The 14,604-nt window shown below is 41.4% G+C and overlaps 1 protein-coding gene across 3 annotated transcripts in view; it reads left to right on the forward strand.

Moving 5' to 3' along the window:
- The window catches only part of pdik1l (PDLIM1 interacting kinase 1 like), a 93,737-nt gene that overhangs the window by 39,482 nt on the left and 39,651 nt on the right, over nt 1–14,604 (forward strand). For all 3 annotated transcript variants that reach the window (XM_060904774.1, XM_060904775.1, XM_060904776.1), the window contains exon 2: nt 8,218–8,514. In XM_060904774.1, the coding sequence (XP_060760757.1) occupies nt 8,230–8,514 (285 nt within the window). In that variant the 5' untranslated portion in view covers nt 8,218–8,229. The remainder of the gene's footprint in view (nt 1–8,217; nt 8,515–14,604) is intronic.

Raw genomic sequence — 14,604 nt, forward strand, 5'->3', positions numbered from 1 at the left:
CCACAGGCCCCACCCTTCCCGCTGTGCTGAGGAATGTTTACAGCATGGTTGTCATGGCAACCTGTTTCTCATTCATCCCTTGTTTCCTTTTTTTTTTTTTTCCCTTTGCTGCCCGAGGCTCACTTTTGTCCCGGACACATTTCAAAACACTATTTTTAAGATGCGTCAGTCTAAACAAATTGTGTGACAATTTCAAGATTAATAAATAAAATTAATCGTTTTAGTTCAGCGACGCTGCATGAACTCCCAGAAGTAAACCTTTTAGGGCTGTTTTCACACTTTTTTTTTTTTCTCTTCAGACTCTGGATTATTTGCCCTGAGGGTTCGGTATGTTTAGCGAAAGCGGTTTCTGAGCCTGGGAGATATCCGGAGATCCGATCCGATCCCTGGTCCTCTTGAAAGCCGTGGTTTCAGCCTTCCTTCCACTGTATTATGGCGTACGGTAGTCCGTATCTTGTATGGAAGCGGTTAGCTCGGAGACCTGCACGCCGAGGACTCTTATTGTTTAACTTGCTACGTTACTTCCTGTTTCATGATGGTAGGATGAGAGTTGTTCTGGTCGGAGGAGGAGGTGACGACAATGCTTTAAAGGGGAACTGAAGTCATTTTTAAACTTGCTTTATTTCTTAATTTAATTACGTTTTCGGTTTGATTAACCATATCTGCATATTATATTACACTTATCAGCCTTTTCGGTTTTTAGCCACGTTGAACGTAGTTAATTTGGTCCATGGCAGGCGTCGCTTATCCGCGTGATCTTCACGAGACTTCAAACGTGAAGTGTCAGCGCCGACATTTTGAAAACTGTTTACACAGCGGCCAGATCGCCATATCATTCCAATTTAGATTAATTTCAAGATTTGCCAGCTTCATCGGTGATGAGATTATTCCATACGACTTCAAACCAACGTGGAGTAGAGAAGAGTTGGAAAGACGACAGGATAAGGACGAGTCCGTCACGCTGGTATTTACGTCAGTACTGTCGCACAAATAAAACGTGCCAGATCAGGCGGCTGGTGGGGTTTCAAAATAATTAACACATGCATGTATTTTTGTGATAAATACATATTATACTGAGCGCATTTCTTACATAATCCTCACTAAGGTTTCGGACAGCGCTACAAAATGGCGTCCACACTATATAGTGAGTAGGGAGCGATTTCGGACACGGAAAACTTCCGGCTTGATTACATCAGCATTCGAGAGAGGGCGAGTGCGTCTTTTGACAGCATTGGTAGATGTTGGTCGCTTTGATTTCCGCTATATGTTTTATTTCCGTCCTACGATGTCTCGCACAGGTCTCAACGAATCTCGTTTACGCCCATCGCTTTGACATACGGACTGATATATTCCAGAGCATATTTCAAACACTCATAACTTGGGCCATGATTAAAAAATGTTCTGTTTCCGGTCCACCGGCCGGGTGAGTGCCGTTTGTGCAGGTGAAATTTTTTTTTAAACGCCGGTTTTTCGACATTTTTTTTCGGGTTCGTAAATCTAAAATCGAACTTGACATTTCCACATTCCCAGGGCTTTCCACTAAGGCTCATACTAGCCAGCCATGACAAATAAGTAGCCAGCTGGGGGGGAGTAAACACAAAATAAACTCCTGTGCACGCAGTTCCCAGGATTAAGTGTATTTTCCACAGACCATTTATTTATTCACTTTACTCAAATACAAAGTAAAATGGCAGTAAATCTTCTTTCTTTTCTTGCGTATTGCATCATGAGGCGTTCCTGGCTTGTAAATCTCTTATTTTCGGTGCATGACATATTCACGCAGCTGAGCATGCGCCGAGTGCGCGCGCACACCGCATGTCGGAGCGCGGATGAGTTACTCTCCCTTGATCAGCGGTTCAGTTTGACATTATTGTCAGTCCGTTAGATAAACATTTAATTTTATTAAAATTGAAAATTAATATTTAGAGCCTGTGGGCTACAAAAATAGTCATTAAAGTAGCCGGCTGGACTTAATTGTGTGGCCGGCGCTTGTGGAAAGCCCTGTCGAATCAGCTCTGCGCATGCGCCGTGCGGCACAAAAAAATGGCAGCCACCATGAAGGAATGAGATCCGGAGTTTTCAAACATTTGCTTCAGTGTGAAATCGCAAAATGGTATTCTAGCGAACAACAAAATAGTAAAGATTCAGAAAAACAAATCATTCAGTGATCATTTTAATAGTGTAATTTCATCCGAACTAGGCCTAACGCTCGATTTAGAACTACAAAAAGTCCGTGTGTCGGACATTTTAAGTACCTTTGTAAAAGTTTTGCAAATGTTGCAGTCAGCATTTAAAATGCTAACTTAGTTTTTGTACAAGTTTCAGTTGATTTAACTGTCATTTTATTAAATGTGTCTGCTTTTGTAATAAAAAAAGTACTGAAAGAAAAAACAAACACAGCATTGCGATTTCTTATCCATCCATATATAATAAAAAATAAAAAAAAAAATCCCTCCCTCCCAACTGAAATTTTTTTTGCCCACCCGATGGACAGGAAACAAATTTTTTTTTTTAAGGATGGCCTTGCTATAGCAGCGACAAAATAGCAATCAAAAATGCATTCCGATATTTAATAAAATGAGAATTTTGGTGATAAATTTGCCTTCAGTTCTCCTTGAAGGTATCTGGGTTCTTAAATTTCTCTACAAGGAGTAAGAGGAACCGCGTGGCTACGTGCACTTTTTTTGTGCATGCAAGATTTATTTTCAGTAATATATTTTGAGGAGAATTTGAATGTAATGCAGGATTCTTTTTTGCATTAAATGAGCATGTGCATTTATTAGCTGTGGCGATTAATTGATCCATTTCAGTCGACGAGTCAAAAGTCGATTAAAATTTAACAAATCGTGATTCACTAACGATACCCGATTTCATCCCGATAACCTGAGATGCAGAACAAATTTTGATAAACTGCATAATTTTGATGCTAAAAATTGGATTCGGTATCCGGAGCTGTATGTGGGCGCGGTCATGTTTGTGGTTGCTATAGCAATCTCGCGTTGCTTTATGAACAACATGGCGGAAGGCTCGGCGTTCCTGACGCCACCGGCTTTTAAAAGCCTAGTTTGGCGGCATTTCTTACGATCTCGGTGCCTTATGTCCTCTCTGGACAATGAATGCTGCGTCTCAAGAGGTGAGATTCACTTTAACACAAGTGACTGTATTTTTAAAGTGTTGTGTGGTTTGAAAATTAAAATGTGCCAGAAATGACTGAACTGCGAATCATTCAAAGTCAATGGAGTGACTGGAGTCTGAATGAAGACTACAAAGGCAGCACGACTTGTTACCTCACCCGCGACGGAGTAAGTGGGGCGAGGTATTGTAATCAGTGCGGTTTGTGTGCCTGTTAACAATCTAGCATCTAGACAGTTGCACCGATTAACTTCAAATTATCAGGCTAGGTAGGCAATGGTCCGTAGATTACCTGATTTTTAAATTTTGGCAGTAATCGGTTCAAGGTCACTGGAAAGGTCAACCTTTCTGTCAAAACATTTTCCATTATAACTCAAACAGTTGCCAATAGACAGATGTTTGCTATGATGAGCATACAGGGACTCTCATATGGCCTTTCATTTGGCACCATGATCAGTGACCTTGAAAGGTTAAACTCAAGGTCATGGATTTTCAGAGGGCTGTAACTTGAAAACGGTTGATGGTAGACAGATATTTACCATTATCAGCTACTAGGAAGTGCTATATGGGCTTTCATTTGGTGCCATGATCTTTGACCTTGACTGACCTTGAAAGGTTAAACTCAAGGTCATGGATTTTCATAGGACTGACAGCTGATGATTGAGAAATATTGCCATTATCAACATGTAGGTATAAAGTAAGTGCTGCCGGGGCGAGGTTTGTTTTGCCTGGCAACACTTGTTTTAATTTTTATTGCTCTACATTTCTAGCCTGGCAGTTAACCGAATATTGACCATGATTTGCATCCATTATAAAATGGAGGGCAAAAAAAAAAAAAGTGAATCTTGATTCAAATTGAATCGTGGGGGGAACCCTGAATCATCTCACTTAAAGCATTTATGCAGTTATCCGTTCAGCCAGTCATGTGGCAGCAGTGCAGTGCATAAAATTGCACAGACATGCCCCTTTTCCACCAAAGCAGTTCCAGGGCTGGTTCGGGGCCAGTGCTTAGTTTGGAACCGGGTTTTCTGTTTCCACTGACAAAGAACTGGCTCTGGGGCCAGAAAAACCGGTTCCAGGCTAGCACCAACTCTCTGCTGGGCCAGAGGAAAGAACCGCTTACGTCAGCGGGGGGGGGGCGGAGTTGTTAAGACCAACAGCAATAACAAGACCGCGAAAGATCGCCATTTTTAAGCGGCGAGAAGCAGCAGCTGTACAAACGCGAAGTCATTTATTATTATTATTATTATTATTATTGTTATTATTGTTGTTGTTGTTGTTGTTGCTGCTGCTTCTTCCATGTTGTTTTTGCTTCGATATTCACGCCAAGGTTTATGCAAACGTAGCGACGTAACTGACATATACAGCGACGTAATGACGTGGCTTCCCTTAGCACCGCGAGCTATGGAAAAGCAAACTGGTTCTCACTGGCCCCGAACCAGCCCTGGAACTGATTTGGTGGAAAAGGGGTATTAGAGGTCAAGAGCTGGGGGATGGGATGTGATCTCATCTCGGTGACTTGGTGCATAGCATGCTTGTTGGTGTTAAACTGTCTGGTTTGAGGTTTTGAACACATCCAGTGTGTGGTGGTTCTGTGGCTGGAAACACCTTGCTGATGATGGAGGATCTGACCGGTTTCAGCTGACAGGAAGGCTACAGTAAGTCAGTCACTCTTTACACCTGTGCTGATTAGAAAAGCATGTCAGAACTCCATCCATCCATCCATCCATCCATTATCTGAAGCCACTTATCCTGTTCAGGGCAAGCTGGAGCCCATCCCAGCTGACTATGGGCGAGAGGCGGGGTACAACCTGGATGAGTCGTCAGATCATCACAGGGCTGACACACAACCATTCACACCTACGGTCAATTTAGAGTCACCAGTTAACCTAACCTGCATGTCTTTGGACTGTGGGGGAAACCGGAGCACCCGGAGGAAACCCACGCGGACACGGGGAGAACATGCAAACTCCACACAGAAAGGCCCTCGCCGGCCACTGGGCTCGAACCCAGAACCTTCTTGCTATGAGGCGACAGTGCTAACCACTACACCACCGTGCCACCCACGTCAGGGCTCGCAAGTCAAACCTCAAGGCAGATGACTTGCACCAACAGAAAACCAAGAACAGGAATCGGAGGCTGCGGTAAACTCTCCAAAACCATTTGAAACGTGTTTTTGAGTTGCCGTAGACGTCTCGTCTGGCTGTTCAACTCTGCCCTGTCTCATCAGCAACCTGTTTCCGTCCACAGAACTGCCATTTGCTGGAGGTTTTGTTTTTCAGCGATGCAGGTGGTTTTTGAACACGCACAAATTAAGAGGGGGGGGGGGGGGGGGGGAGGAAAGGCAGCTGGATCAGAGAACAGTGTTGTGCTGCTTGCCTCCACTTTTCTGACGTGGTGTATGGTATTGTAGTTGAAAAATGACAACTCGTCGCCTTAAAGGTTAAGTCATGTAGACTGGTACCAAAATTCAAAAAAGTGCTTATTTAAGGAGTTAAAGGCATTTTTGAGACAAAGTCGGCAAACAGTCTTATTTTGTCAATTTGGGTGTGCCGAATTCAAATCTGCAATATGCCGAGCTCTATCTGACCTCTGTTGACCTCTAGAGGTCATTGAACTTTGGGCCTGTAAACGTCTCAGCTGAACCCAGTTTCTCAGCTTTCTAAGGAATGAAATGTACTAAAATGATTAATGAAGTTAGCAAATGGCCTTGTTTGTTAAATGTTTGGGTGCTGAATTCATTTTTCATTTGTAAAACGACATATGACCTCTGATAACCTCAAGGTCATTAAACTTGGCCTATAGGCCTATGCATTTAACGGCATTTTTAAACTGACTTTACTCCCCCAAAAAGAATAGGAACAGACAAAAAACAAATAGAAAGGAACAAATACAACATTAAATGCCAGTCCATGTACATGTGACTTACTTTTCACAATGAGAATGCCGAGGCGATCACCTTACATAACATTGCATTACATTTAGCGGTTATTGTTTATACAAAGCTACTGAAAAAAGGACAGATTCAGCAGCATACAAAATGTGGGGGCGTACAGGGTATACAGGTTCATCAGGGTTAGTATTTGGGTCAGTCCATGAAATGGGGTTACCAAAATGTGACATAGAGGGAGTCACTTAAAACAATTTACAACTGAAAACAACTTTTATTTCCATGAAGCATTGACCATATAAGAAAATATAACACAGTTGTTAAGATAACTCCTGCTCTACAATGTATGATAAAATCCATAAATATTTACCCGGTTGCTAATGTAACAAGGACACGACAGCTAATAGTGTCTGAAAACATAAGTCAAAATCTTCCCATCAAAACAGGCAATCAGATTGTCGGCGTTGTGACAAATGTTTAGCTGTAAGATGATATCGTGTTATACAAGTCACAATAACATAGTAGACTTCCTTATCACATAATATCACCAACTGTCGGTCGAACGCAACATGGTTTTAAGCGTAACTTTGCTGGACACGCTGATAATATCACCTACCTGCTCTTGCTGGCCGCCATTTTGATGCCATTAATAGCGACGAGAGCACGTGTTGTGGTGTGTGAGATGCCGCGAGAAGTTATCTCGCGTCAGTTCAGCTAACCTAGATTGAGTAAATAGGTCTCGCAGGTTGTGAACGAACCAGGAAGTGAGTGGACACTAAGTTAGGATGTGAGAAAAAACATCGATAATTTATTTTATTGCCGTTTGTTTAAATTTCTTTCTACCTACATCGTTTTATAGTATATTCTTCTTTATATTAAAAACATCAATCATGATTTCAACTCGTTTTATCATTTTTTATAAGCCTGGTTTCTAACGTAACACGGTAGGACATCACAATGTTACGTTCACAACCTATTTTTCGTGGATGAATTCGAAGCTAAATAGTTTTTATAGAACCTTCTTAACTTTTATTATGTGAGTGTAAAACTAAATTGCAAGTACCATGAAACTAATTTTACTGAAATTCTCCGAAAGTAATGAAGGTTTATTTAAGTTCAAAGTCAGCAAATATTCCACGTCACAAAAAACGTGTCATCCGTGTCCAGTCACAGGGGAAGAAAATGTTTCACATTTATTTATTTCAAAAGAAAACTTCATTTTTTTTTATTTATTTTATTTCTTCAAACAATATTTATGGATAATCTGCTAAATATTTCTTTAAATCATGGAAATTAGAGATGAAATGATTATGTAAACCCGGACCAATGAAAAGTAACATCATTTCATGGACTGACCCATATACGAGAGTTTTTTTCTTTGTTTTTTGTTTTGTTTTAAACGGGGTAAAGCCTTTACAAAAAACAAAGAAAAAAACTCTCATATATACTAACCCTGATGAACCTGTATACCCTGTACGCCCCCACATTTTGTATGCTGCTGAATCTGTCCTTTTTCAGTAGCTTTGTATAAACAATAACCGCTAAATGTAATGCAATGTTATGTAAGGTGATCGCCTCGGCATTCTCATTGTGAAAAGTAAGTCACGTGTACATGGACTGGCATTTAATGTTGTATTTGTTCCTTTCTATTTGTTTTTTGTCTGTTCCTATTCTTTTTGGGGGAGTAAAGTCAGTTTAAAAATGCCGTTAAATGCATAGGCCTATAGGCCAAGTTTAATGACCTTGAGGTTATCAGAGGTCATATGTCGTTTTACAAATGAAAAATGAATTCAGCACCCAAACATTTAACAAACAAGGCCATTTGCTAACTTCATTAATCATTTTAGTACATTTCATTCCTTAGAAAGCTGAGAAACTGGGTTCAGCTGAGACGTTTACAGGCCCAAAGTTCAATGACCTCTAGAGGTCAACAGAGGTCAGATAGAGCTCGGCATATTGCAGATTTGAATTCGGCACACCCAAATTGACAAAATAAGACTGTTTGCCGACTTTGTCTCAAAAATGCCTTTGGGTGTCAGAGTTCTGGATTTTGGTACCAGTCTAATGTTGTTGTAATAGCTGATGATTAAACACTTCTCAAACTGTGTGCGTGGTGCTGCTGCATATCCACATCCTGTAAATAACATGTTTTCAGGTAGTTTATGTACTTATTGCACTCTTTCGACCCCCCCCAGCTGAGGAAGAGGATGGTGAGCAGACAAGCCAAGTACGAGCTGATTCAAGAGGTAGGCCGAGGCAGTTATGGTGTGGTGTACGAGGCTGTGGTGCAGCGGACAGGAGCGCGCGTCGCCGTCAAGAAAATCCGCTGCCACACACCTGAGAATGTGGAGCTGGCTCTGCGCGAGTTCTGGGCCCTCAGCAGCATCCAAAGCCAGCACCCCAACGTCATCCACTTGAAGGAATGTGTGCTCCAGAGAGGCAGGCTGGCTCAGAAGATGAACCACGGCTCCGGCTCGTCTTCATACCAGGAGGTACGTGCATGGGTGGTGGTGATTAATTCCTTACATTTACATCGAGGCTGCTTGATACTGAAGGCTCATAGGGCAACATTTGTAGTGTGAAGAAACGCTCAACATGAACTTTGTAGTTTCACGCATCCTGACCGTAACCTTTTTCATTACAATGTCATGGATTAAAGTTTTCCGTCGTGTGACGGATTTCCGTCAACTGAACTGTCCCAAGGCCAAATGTGAGGTCGGTGCTGATCTGAGGAGAATTAAAATGCCGGATGGTTGGGTAGAGATTGGGTTATAACACTGATGTGTTGCAACACCATCAACTATCAGCAGGGTTTATTTAACTTTTTTGTTTTTGAGCCATGCTTTGTGTCGTTCATTTCCTATGTTTGATCATGTTTAAACGTTCGCTGTCTACGGTGCGCCATTAAAAAAACATGCGCTGTCAAAATTGGCAAAATACATTCCCATGTGCTTGGTGTGCTTGTGTCTGACCATTTCTGTTTTGTATTAAATTAAATCTTGCCAAAATGACTTGGTTCAAACTTGGACATAATAGAAATAGAGCATGTTAAAAAAAAAACAACGAAAAAATAAACCCCGGAAAGCCCGCTCCTCTGCTTCAGCCAGACTTGAAGACCTGACGGTGCAATGCTTGCAGACTGTCAGAAGTAATTAGACCTAAATTTATAGCTAACAAATCAGCAGACGCCCCAACAATTATTATTTTCATTAGGCCAATGTGTAAGGCATGTTAGAACCGTGCCTTATAGCCTATGTTATATCACAATTTAAAGGACGTTTGAGGAGTTGGAGGCTGCGAGCGCAATGATGTTTAGCGACATGCGCTAAACTTTATTCCCTGAAAATCATACACCAGCGTTCAATGCCCCAAACAGTCAAAATGTCTAGAAGACTACGGTTAAATAATAATCATAGCCTACTAAGTTAAATTACGTCAAAACATCTGTTTCTGGCCTATGAAATGATGGAGGAAAATGAGAACGAACACAAAGTAGATAGCAGCCAACTTCACGCGATCTTTTAGGTAACTTAACACTCATGTTGGCCACAATATTTCTCTTAATAAAATCTCTAATTGTTTTTGAAGTTGTATTCAACACAAAGTAAGGTCAAATTATAATTTTAATTTAAGCGAAGATCCAAACTTTTTTCTATATTGACGTCGAGCATAGAGGAGCATGTCGTTCTGCTTTCGGTTTCGGCAGCATGGATGCGCTTTACATGAAAGAAGGCACTGATGTGTCTGCCATCGATAAAGGTGTAAAAAAACAAGTGGAGGTGGGCTTGGCTGTACGAAATAGGTGAAAACGGAAAGCCATTTAGTTCATGGTGCAAAAAACTAAACATTCCAGGCGCTTGCATTTGTGTGGTTTGCCACAAAAAAATAATATACGGAAGCAATGGAAAGAGAGTGCAATAAATTGAATATATGAATCCATTAATTAATTGAGAATAAAGTTATCAGTTCTAAGTTAACCATTCTCAGAATTTCATCGAAATCCACCCATAACCCCCCCCCCCCATAAATTTTCAGTCAAATAATTTTTTTTTGCTTTAATCCACGCAATGTGTTTACGAGTTCCGTGAAAGGAAAGGGTTAACAAAGTTTATCAAAAAGCAGGTACAGTGGTGATAATCATTGTTTTGTTTTTTTTCCCCCAAACTGTAACAATAAACAAAAACTATCCAGTGCACCATTAGTGCACGTGTTTTTATTAGAACCCATGACCTGATCTGCAGTTTTAAGAGTCAAAGCTTCTGGAGGAAATAAAATTAAAGCTAGACGGCCTTTCAATTTCATAAAATCTGTGAAATTTAGTTTCCTCTGAAATGTGGTCGTTGTGATATGTATGTTTATTTCTGTAACATCTTAACAAAAACCCCAGGCCATTATTCTGTGGCTGGGAAGTTATTTAATTTGAAGGGATTAAAGCAAATAATGCACATGAAATCGCTCGCTTTGCAAGGTCAAACAGACAGAGGAAGTCCATGTGCTGCGCATGCGCAGGTTTCCCTTTGAGCGTGCACTGACCGTTCCATCATTCTGTCGCTAAACAAACAGCTGATCACACCGAGGTGCTCGCTGACCGTCGATATTTTAGTTTGATATTTCCTGCGTTTCCTTTCCTTCGTATATAAAATCCCCCCCCCCCCCCCCCCCCCGCGGTCTCGTTTCCATCAAATCCTGCGCTCTGATTGGCTGGCGAGTGGATCCATATCCTACGGTACGGACCCCGGTTATGGACCTCTGGCAACTCGCTCGTTCACAACAACAAACATAGTAGCATTTTTTTTTTTTTTTTTTGGTCAACATTTTTTATTTATTAATTTTTTTTTTTTTAAATAAGATTTATATATAAGATTATCAAAAATCGTATAACTTTTTGCCAGCATTTCTCAGGAGAATAGCATTAATTTTACAGCATGGATAGCGATAACGACAGTGTTCACAGCGAAAGCGAGTTTTACTCCCCTGAGGAAGAAGAAATAAAACATTACAGGTTTTTAGCTTTCTCCTGAAACTGTTACCAGGGGTGATAGGGTCTAATTCGTGCCGTGACAGCACTTTTTTCCCACTAGTTCCATATCATGCGAATTCCCTTTACTGTCTATCTGCGCATCTCAGAATGACACAGGACAATGGGCGAACTAGATTTTTTTTTTTTTTTTTTCCCCAGCCACGGTACGCCGGAAATCCGGCGCAGCGCCGGAACGCTATCGCCCCTGCGTTACTAACGCTGAGCAAAAACATGGCTGAATCCTGAATGACTCAATTTTGTATAAATAGGGGACTACATAGGCGATAAAATGTAGTTTTTTGGTTTTTTTTTTTTTTTCCCCTGCCATGGAAGTGCACTTGTATACCGAGGAGGAAGCCGTTTGCATTACAGCCGTGAATGAGGATTCAAAATGGCGGCTCGCCTTGGCTCGGTTTTCCCTTTCGGGCGATCTCGTTTTCTGTTAGAATTTGGTAAAGAAAAAAATAAATATATTATTTACCAGCTTAAGGTCGGTCCGTATGGTGAAATATCGTGACCTCGGCCCAGAGGGCCTCGCTCAGTACTTTCAGGACCTCAGTCACGGTATTTCACCATACGGACCCTCCCAGCTGGCAGTCGGTCTTTCACGTTTCATTCGCACACTCGCGTCCTCCATTTTTCTCTCCTGTTTCAAATTTGTATCCCGCAATGCCTTATGCGAACAGGGAAAACCCACCATGTGACACATGATGTAGTATCTTGTATTGCGTCATGGTGAAGCAGGGAAAAATGGCAGAGAATTTAGGGCCACGTGGAGATAAATTCATGAATTGTTCTAGTAAAAAAAAACTAATAAAATTGGAAGTCTGTGATTCGAATTCAGTACCTTTCAGTCCATTAAACAAAAATAATTGGATGTTGGGAGAGGATCCTTCTTTTTGTAACCTATACTTGGAAAAACCTGAAAGGCAGTCGACCTTGAAGTCTTTATTTATCCAGGTAAACTTTAAGTATAAATGAATTTAAAGAAAAGAATAGAGATGAGGAGGACAGAATCACGCTGTGAATGAAAACGAACCATGAGTAAGTTCGACACTGCTGTAAAGTTTCTGCAAAATATTTTTACGTTTGCGATGGTTAATGTGAATGTCTGAATGAACTGAAGATTCACCACAGGTATTTATTTTATTGAGGTATTTGATCACCACTTTTCTGATTTCGATGAATTCAAAGTCTAATAATCTATAATTAGCTATTATGATGTGGTTATTTTTACACACACACCTGCTGTACTCAGCCTCTCCAGAATTTCGTAAACAGTAGCAGGGTTGGATCACTGAGGGGATTGAACTTGTTTTCTTGGAACTTTATTGATGTAACTCTTGAATAATTACTATAAAAATTGTGATCTTCAATAAATATTCAACTCGTCCCTTCAGACAGGCGGATACAGGTAGACTTGTCTGGACCAAACATTTGGTTGTCCCGGACAGTCGGACTACCGTTAATGTCTAGCCCTGGTGTTAAGGCATTTTGGTGTGTCTCAGACAACAGTGAAGTTCTGCCTGAACAAATACATCCAGTGATTTTATATAACTGGAGAGACACTTTCAGGGTTTATAAAAAGGCCAGGTGTCTGTGGCTGTCTCAGATATCTGCTTATCATCAGACTACTGGAGATAAACGTTAGTAGCGGGTCTGAACACGGTGGTGTAGAAATGCAACAGTAATGTATGCAGTCGCAGTGAATTGTAATACGCTCTGTAACTCACGAGAGTCAGCAACTGTGCAACATTAAAATCCATCCTGACATTGGTAGTGTTTGTTTACTGACTGATACATCCGCCTCATTAGTTATTCAAAACTTTAGCTGGTGGTCTACCAAAGCTCAGTCGACAAAGCGTTTGTGCGGAGAAGGTGCGTTGGTCATATGAAAAATGCCTTTTAGTTTGTTCGAATCAATCAAACCGTGAAGTTTCTTCAGGGTTCGTCGTGAACTGATAAAGGGTGAATGAACACAAAGATGTCGAGCAAGGTGGCTTTCGAACCTCTCCGTGAAATCAAAGGGAGGCGAGTTGAAGTATGCTCAAGTTTGCAGTGATCACTTGGTGAAAGGTTTGTATTTCCCTCTCAGCTACGGCCTTAGTGTTCTCCAAGGACTTTTCTTGCTATGTGTCATTTTACGCTACTTTTTTTACTCACGAAGCGCTAAAGCTGATTCTCCAGCTGTTTCTTTAGGGGTGTTCACACGGCAACTTTTACTCCGGTGTAGCACCGGGGCTGCCCCGGTAGAGCGTTCACACGGTACAAAGTTATACTGGTGTAGCCCCTGAAAGCTGCTTAAACCGGTGCAAATCTAACCCTGCTCGGGAGGTGGTTTAAGAAATTTACTCGGGAGTAAATGCTAGTTTGCGGGGCAGCACCGATTTATAAAATGGGACGTCTGAACGCTACAGGGGTAGACTCGCTACGCGTGAGGAGAGTTGATTACATACGGGCATTGCATAATTTGCATCCTGGTATTTTGCGCTTCCAAAATGGCGAATATCAACAACAACAGAACTGCGTGTCTTCCAGTGTTGCCAGATTGGGCGGTTTTAAGTGCATTTTGGCGGATTTGAACATATTTTGGGCTGGAAAACGTCAGCAGTATCTGGCAACACTGGTGTCTTCATCCACATTGTTTTCCCGGCGCTTGGTGATGCCATGACAACCGGGAAAAGGAAGTACATTTTCACACATGCGCGTATTTCATTTCCGCATTATTACTATCGTATAGCACGGTCGCAAAAACTGCCGTGTGAACGCAAGTGGGGCTGCACCGGTGCTAACACGCTTCTCTCTAGTAAGCAGGTTTGTGACGTGTGAACGCTCCACAAAACTTACACCGGTGTAAGATATATCGCAACAAAATACATCGGTGCAGCATCGATGCAAATATGTGCCGTGTGAACACCCCTATTGTCGCCATCTTTAGTCTTGTTTAAATCTCGTTGAATGTGATGTAAAATTCGTGTTATCTACATTGTTATTGGTCAAAACATCGACGTCGAGACCATAATAGCCAATCAAAACAGTTTTTACAAAGACGCCCACATTTTTTAAGTCACTCGTTCATTTTATTCGTTTGTTTGTTCAGTAAAAACCCAAACATTTGTTGAATTTTTCTTATTTCCTCGCGTCGCACCTCAATGATGTCAGCGCGTGGTATTTTTCCCTTCGCGGTTTGTTCCTCCTCTCTCGCCGTAGTAAGACACCCACATCCGCTTGTTCTGACCCAGTGGAGGTAGCGTCACAGTGCTGTTAGCCAATCAGACGTAACACGTTTACATGTCATGAATATTAATGAGTAAGAGATGAAATCCTGTCGTTCTCCCGCCACCCACTCCTCCAGCAAACTAGAACAGCCTGAAACAGGAGAACCGCAGCATTTTTTTCACCAAAACCGGCTCACAGGGCATTCATTCATACTAGAGACCACCGCACAATTAATTAAAAAAACGATGCAAGGAGACCTTTAAACCTAGAGGTGGATGATGTAACAAAAAAGGTATATAAATGTTCCCTCATGGTACTGTTCAAAAATATTGGCACCCTATTT

Source organism: Neoarius graeffei, chromosome 22 (genome assembly GCF_027579695.1).
Source record: "Neoarius graeffei isolate fNeoGra1 chromosome 22, fNeoGra1.pri, whole genome shotgun sequence".
Taxonomy (NCBI): Eukaryota; Metazoa; Chordata; class Actinopteri; order Siluriformes; family Ariidae; genus Neoarius; species Neoarius graeffei.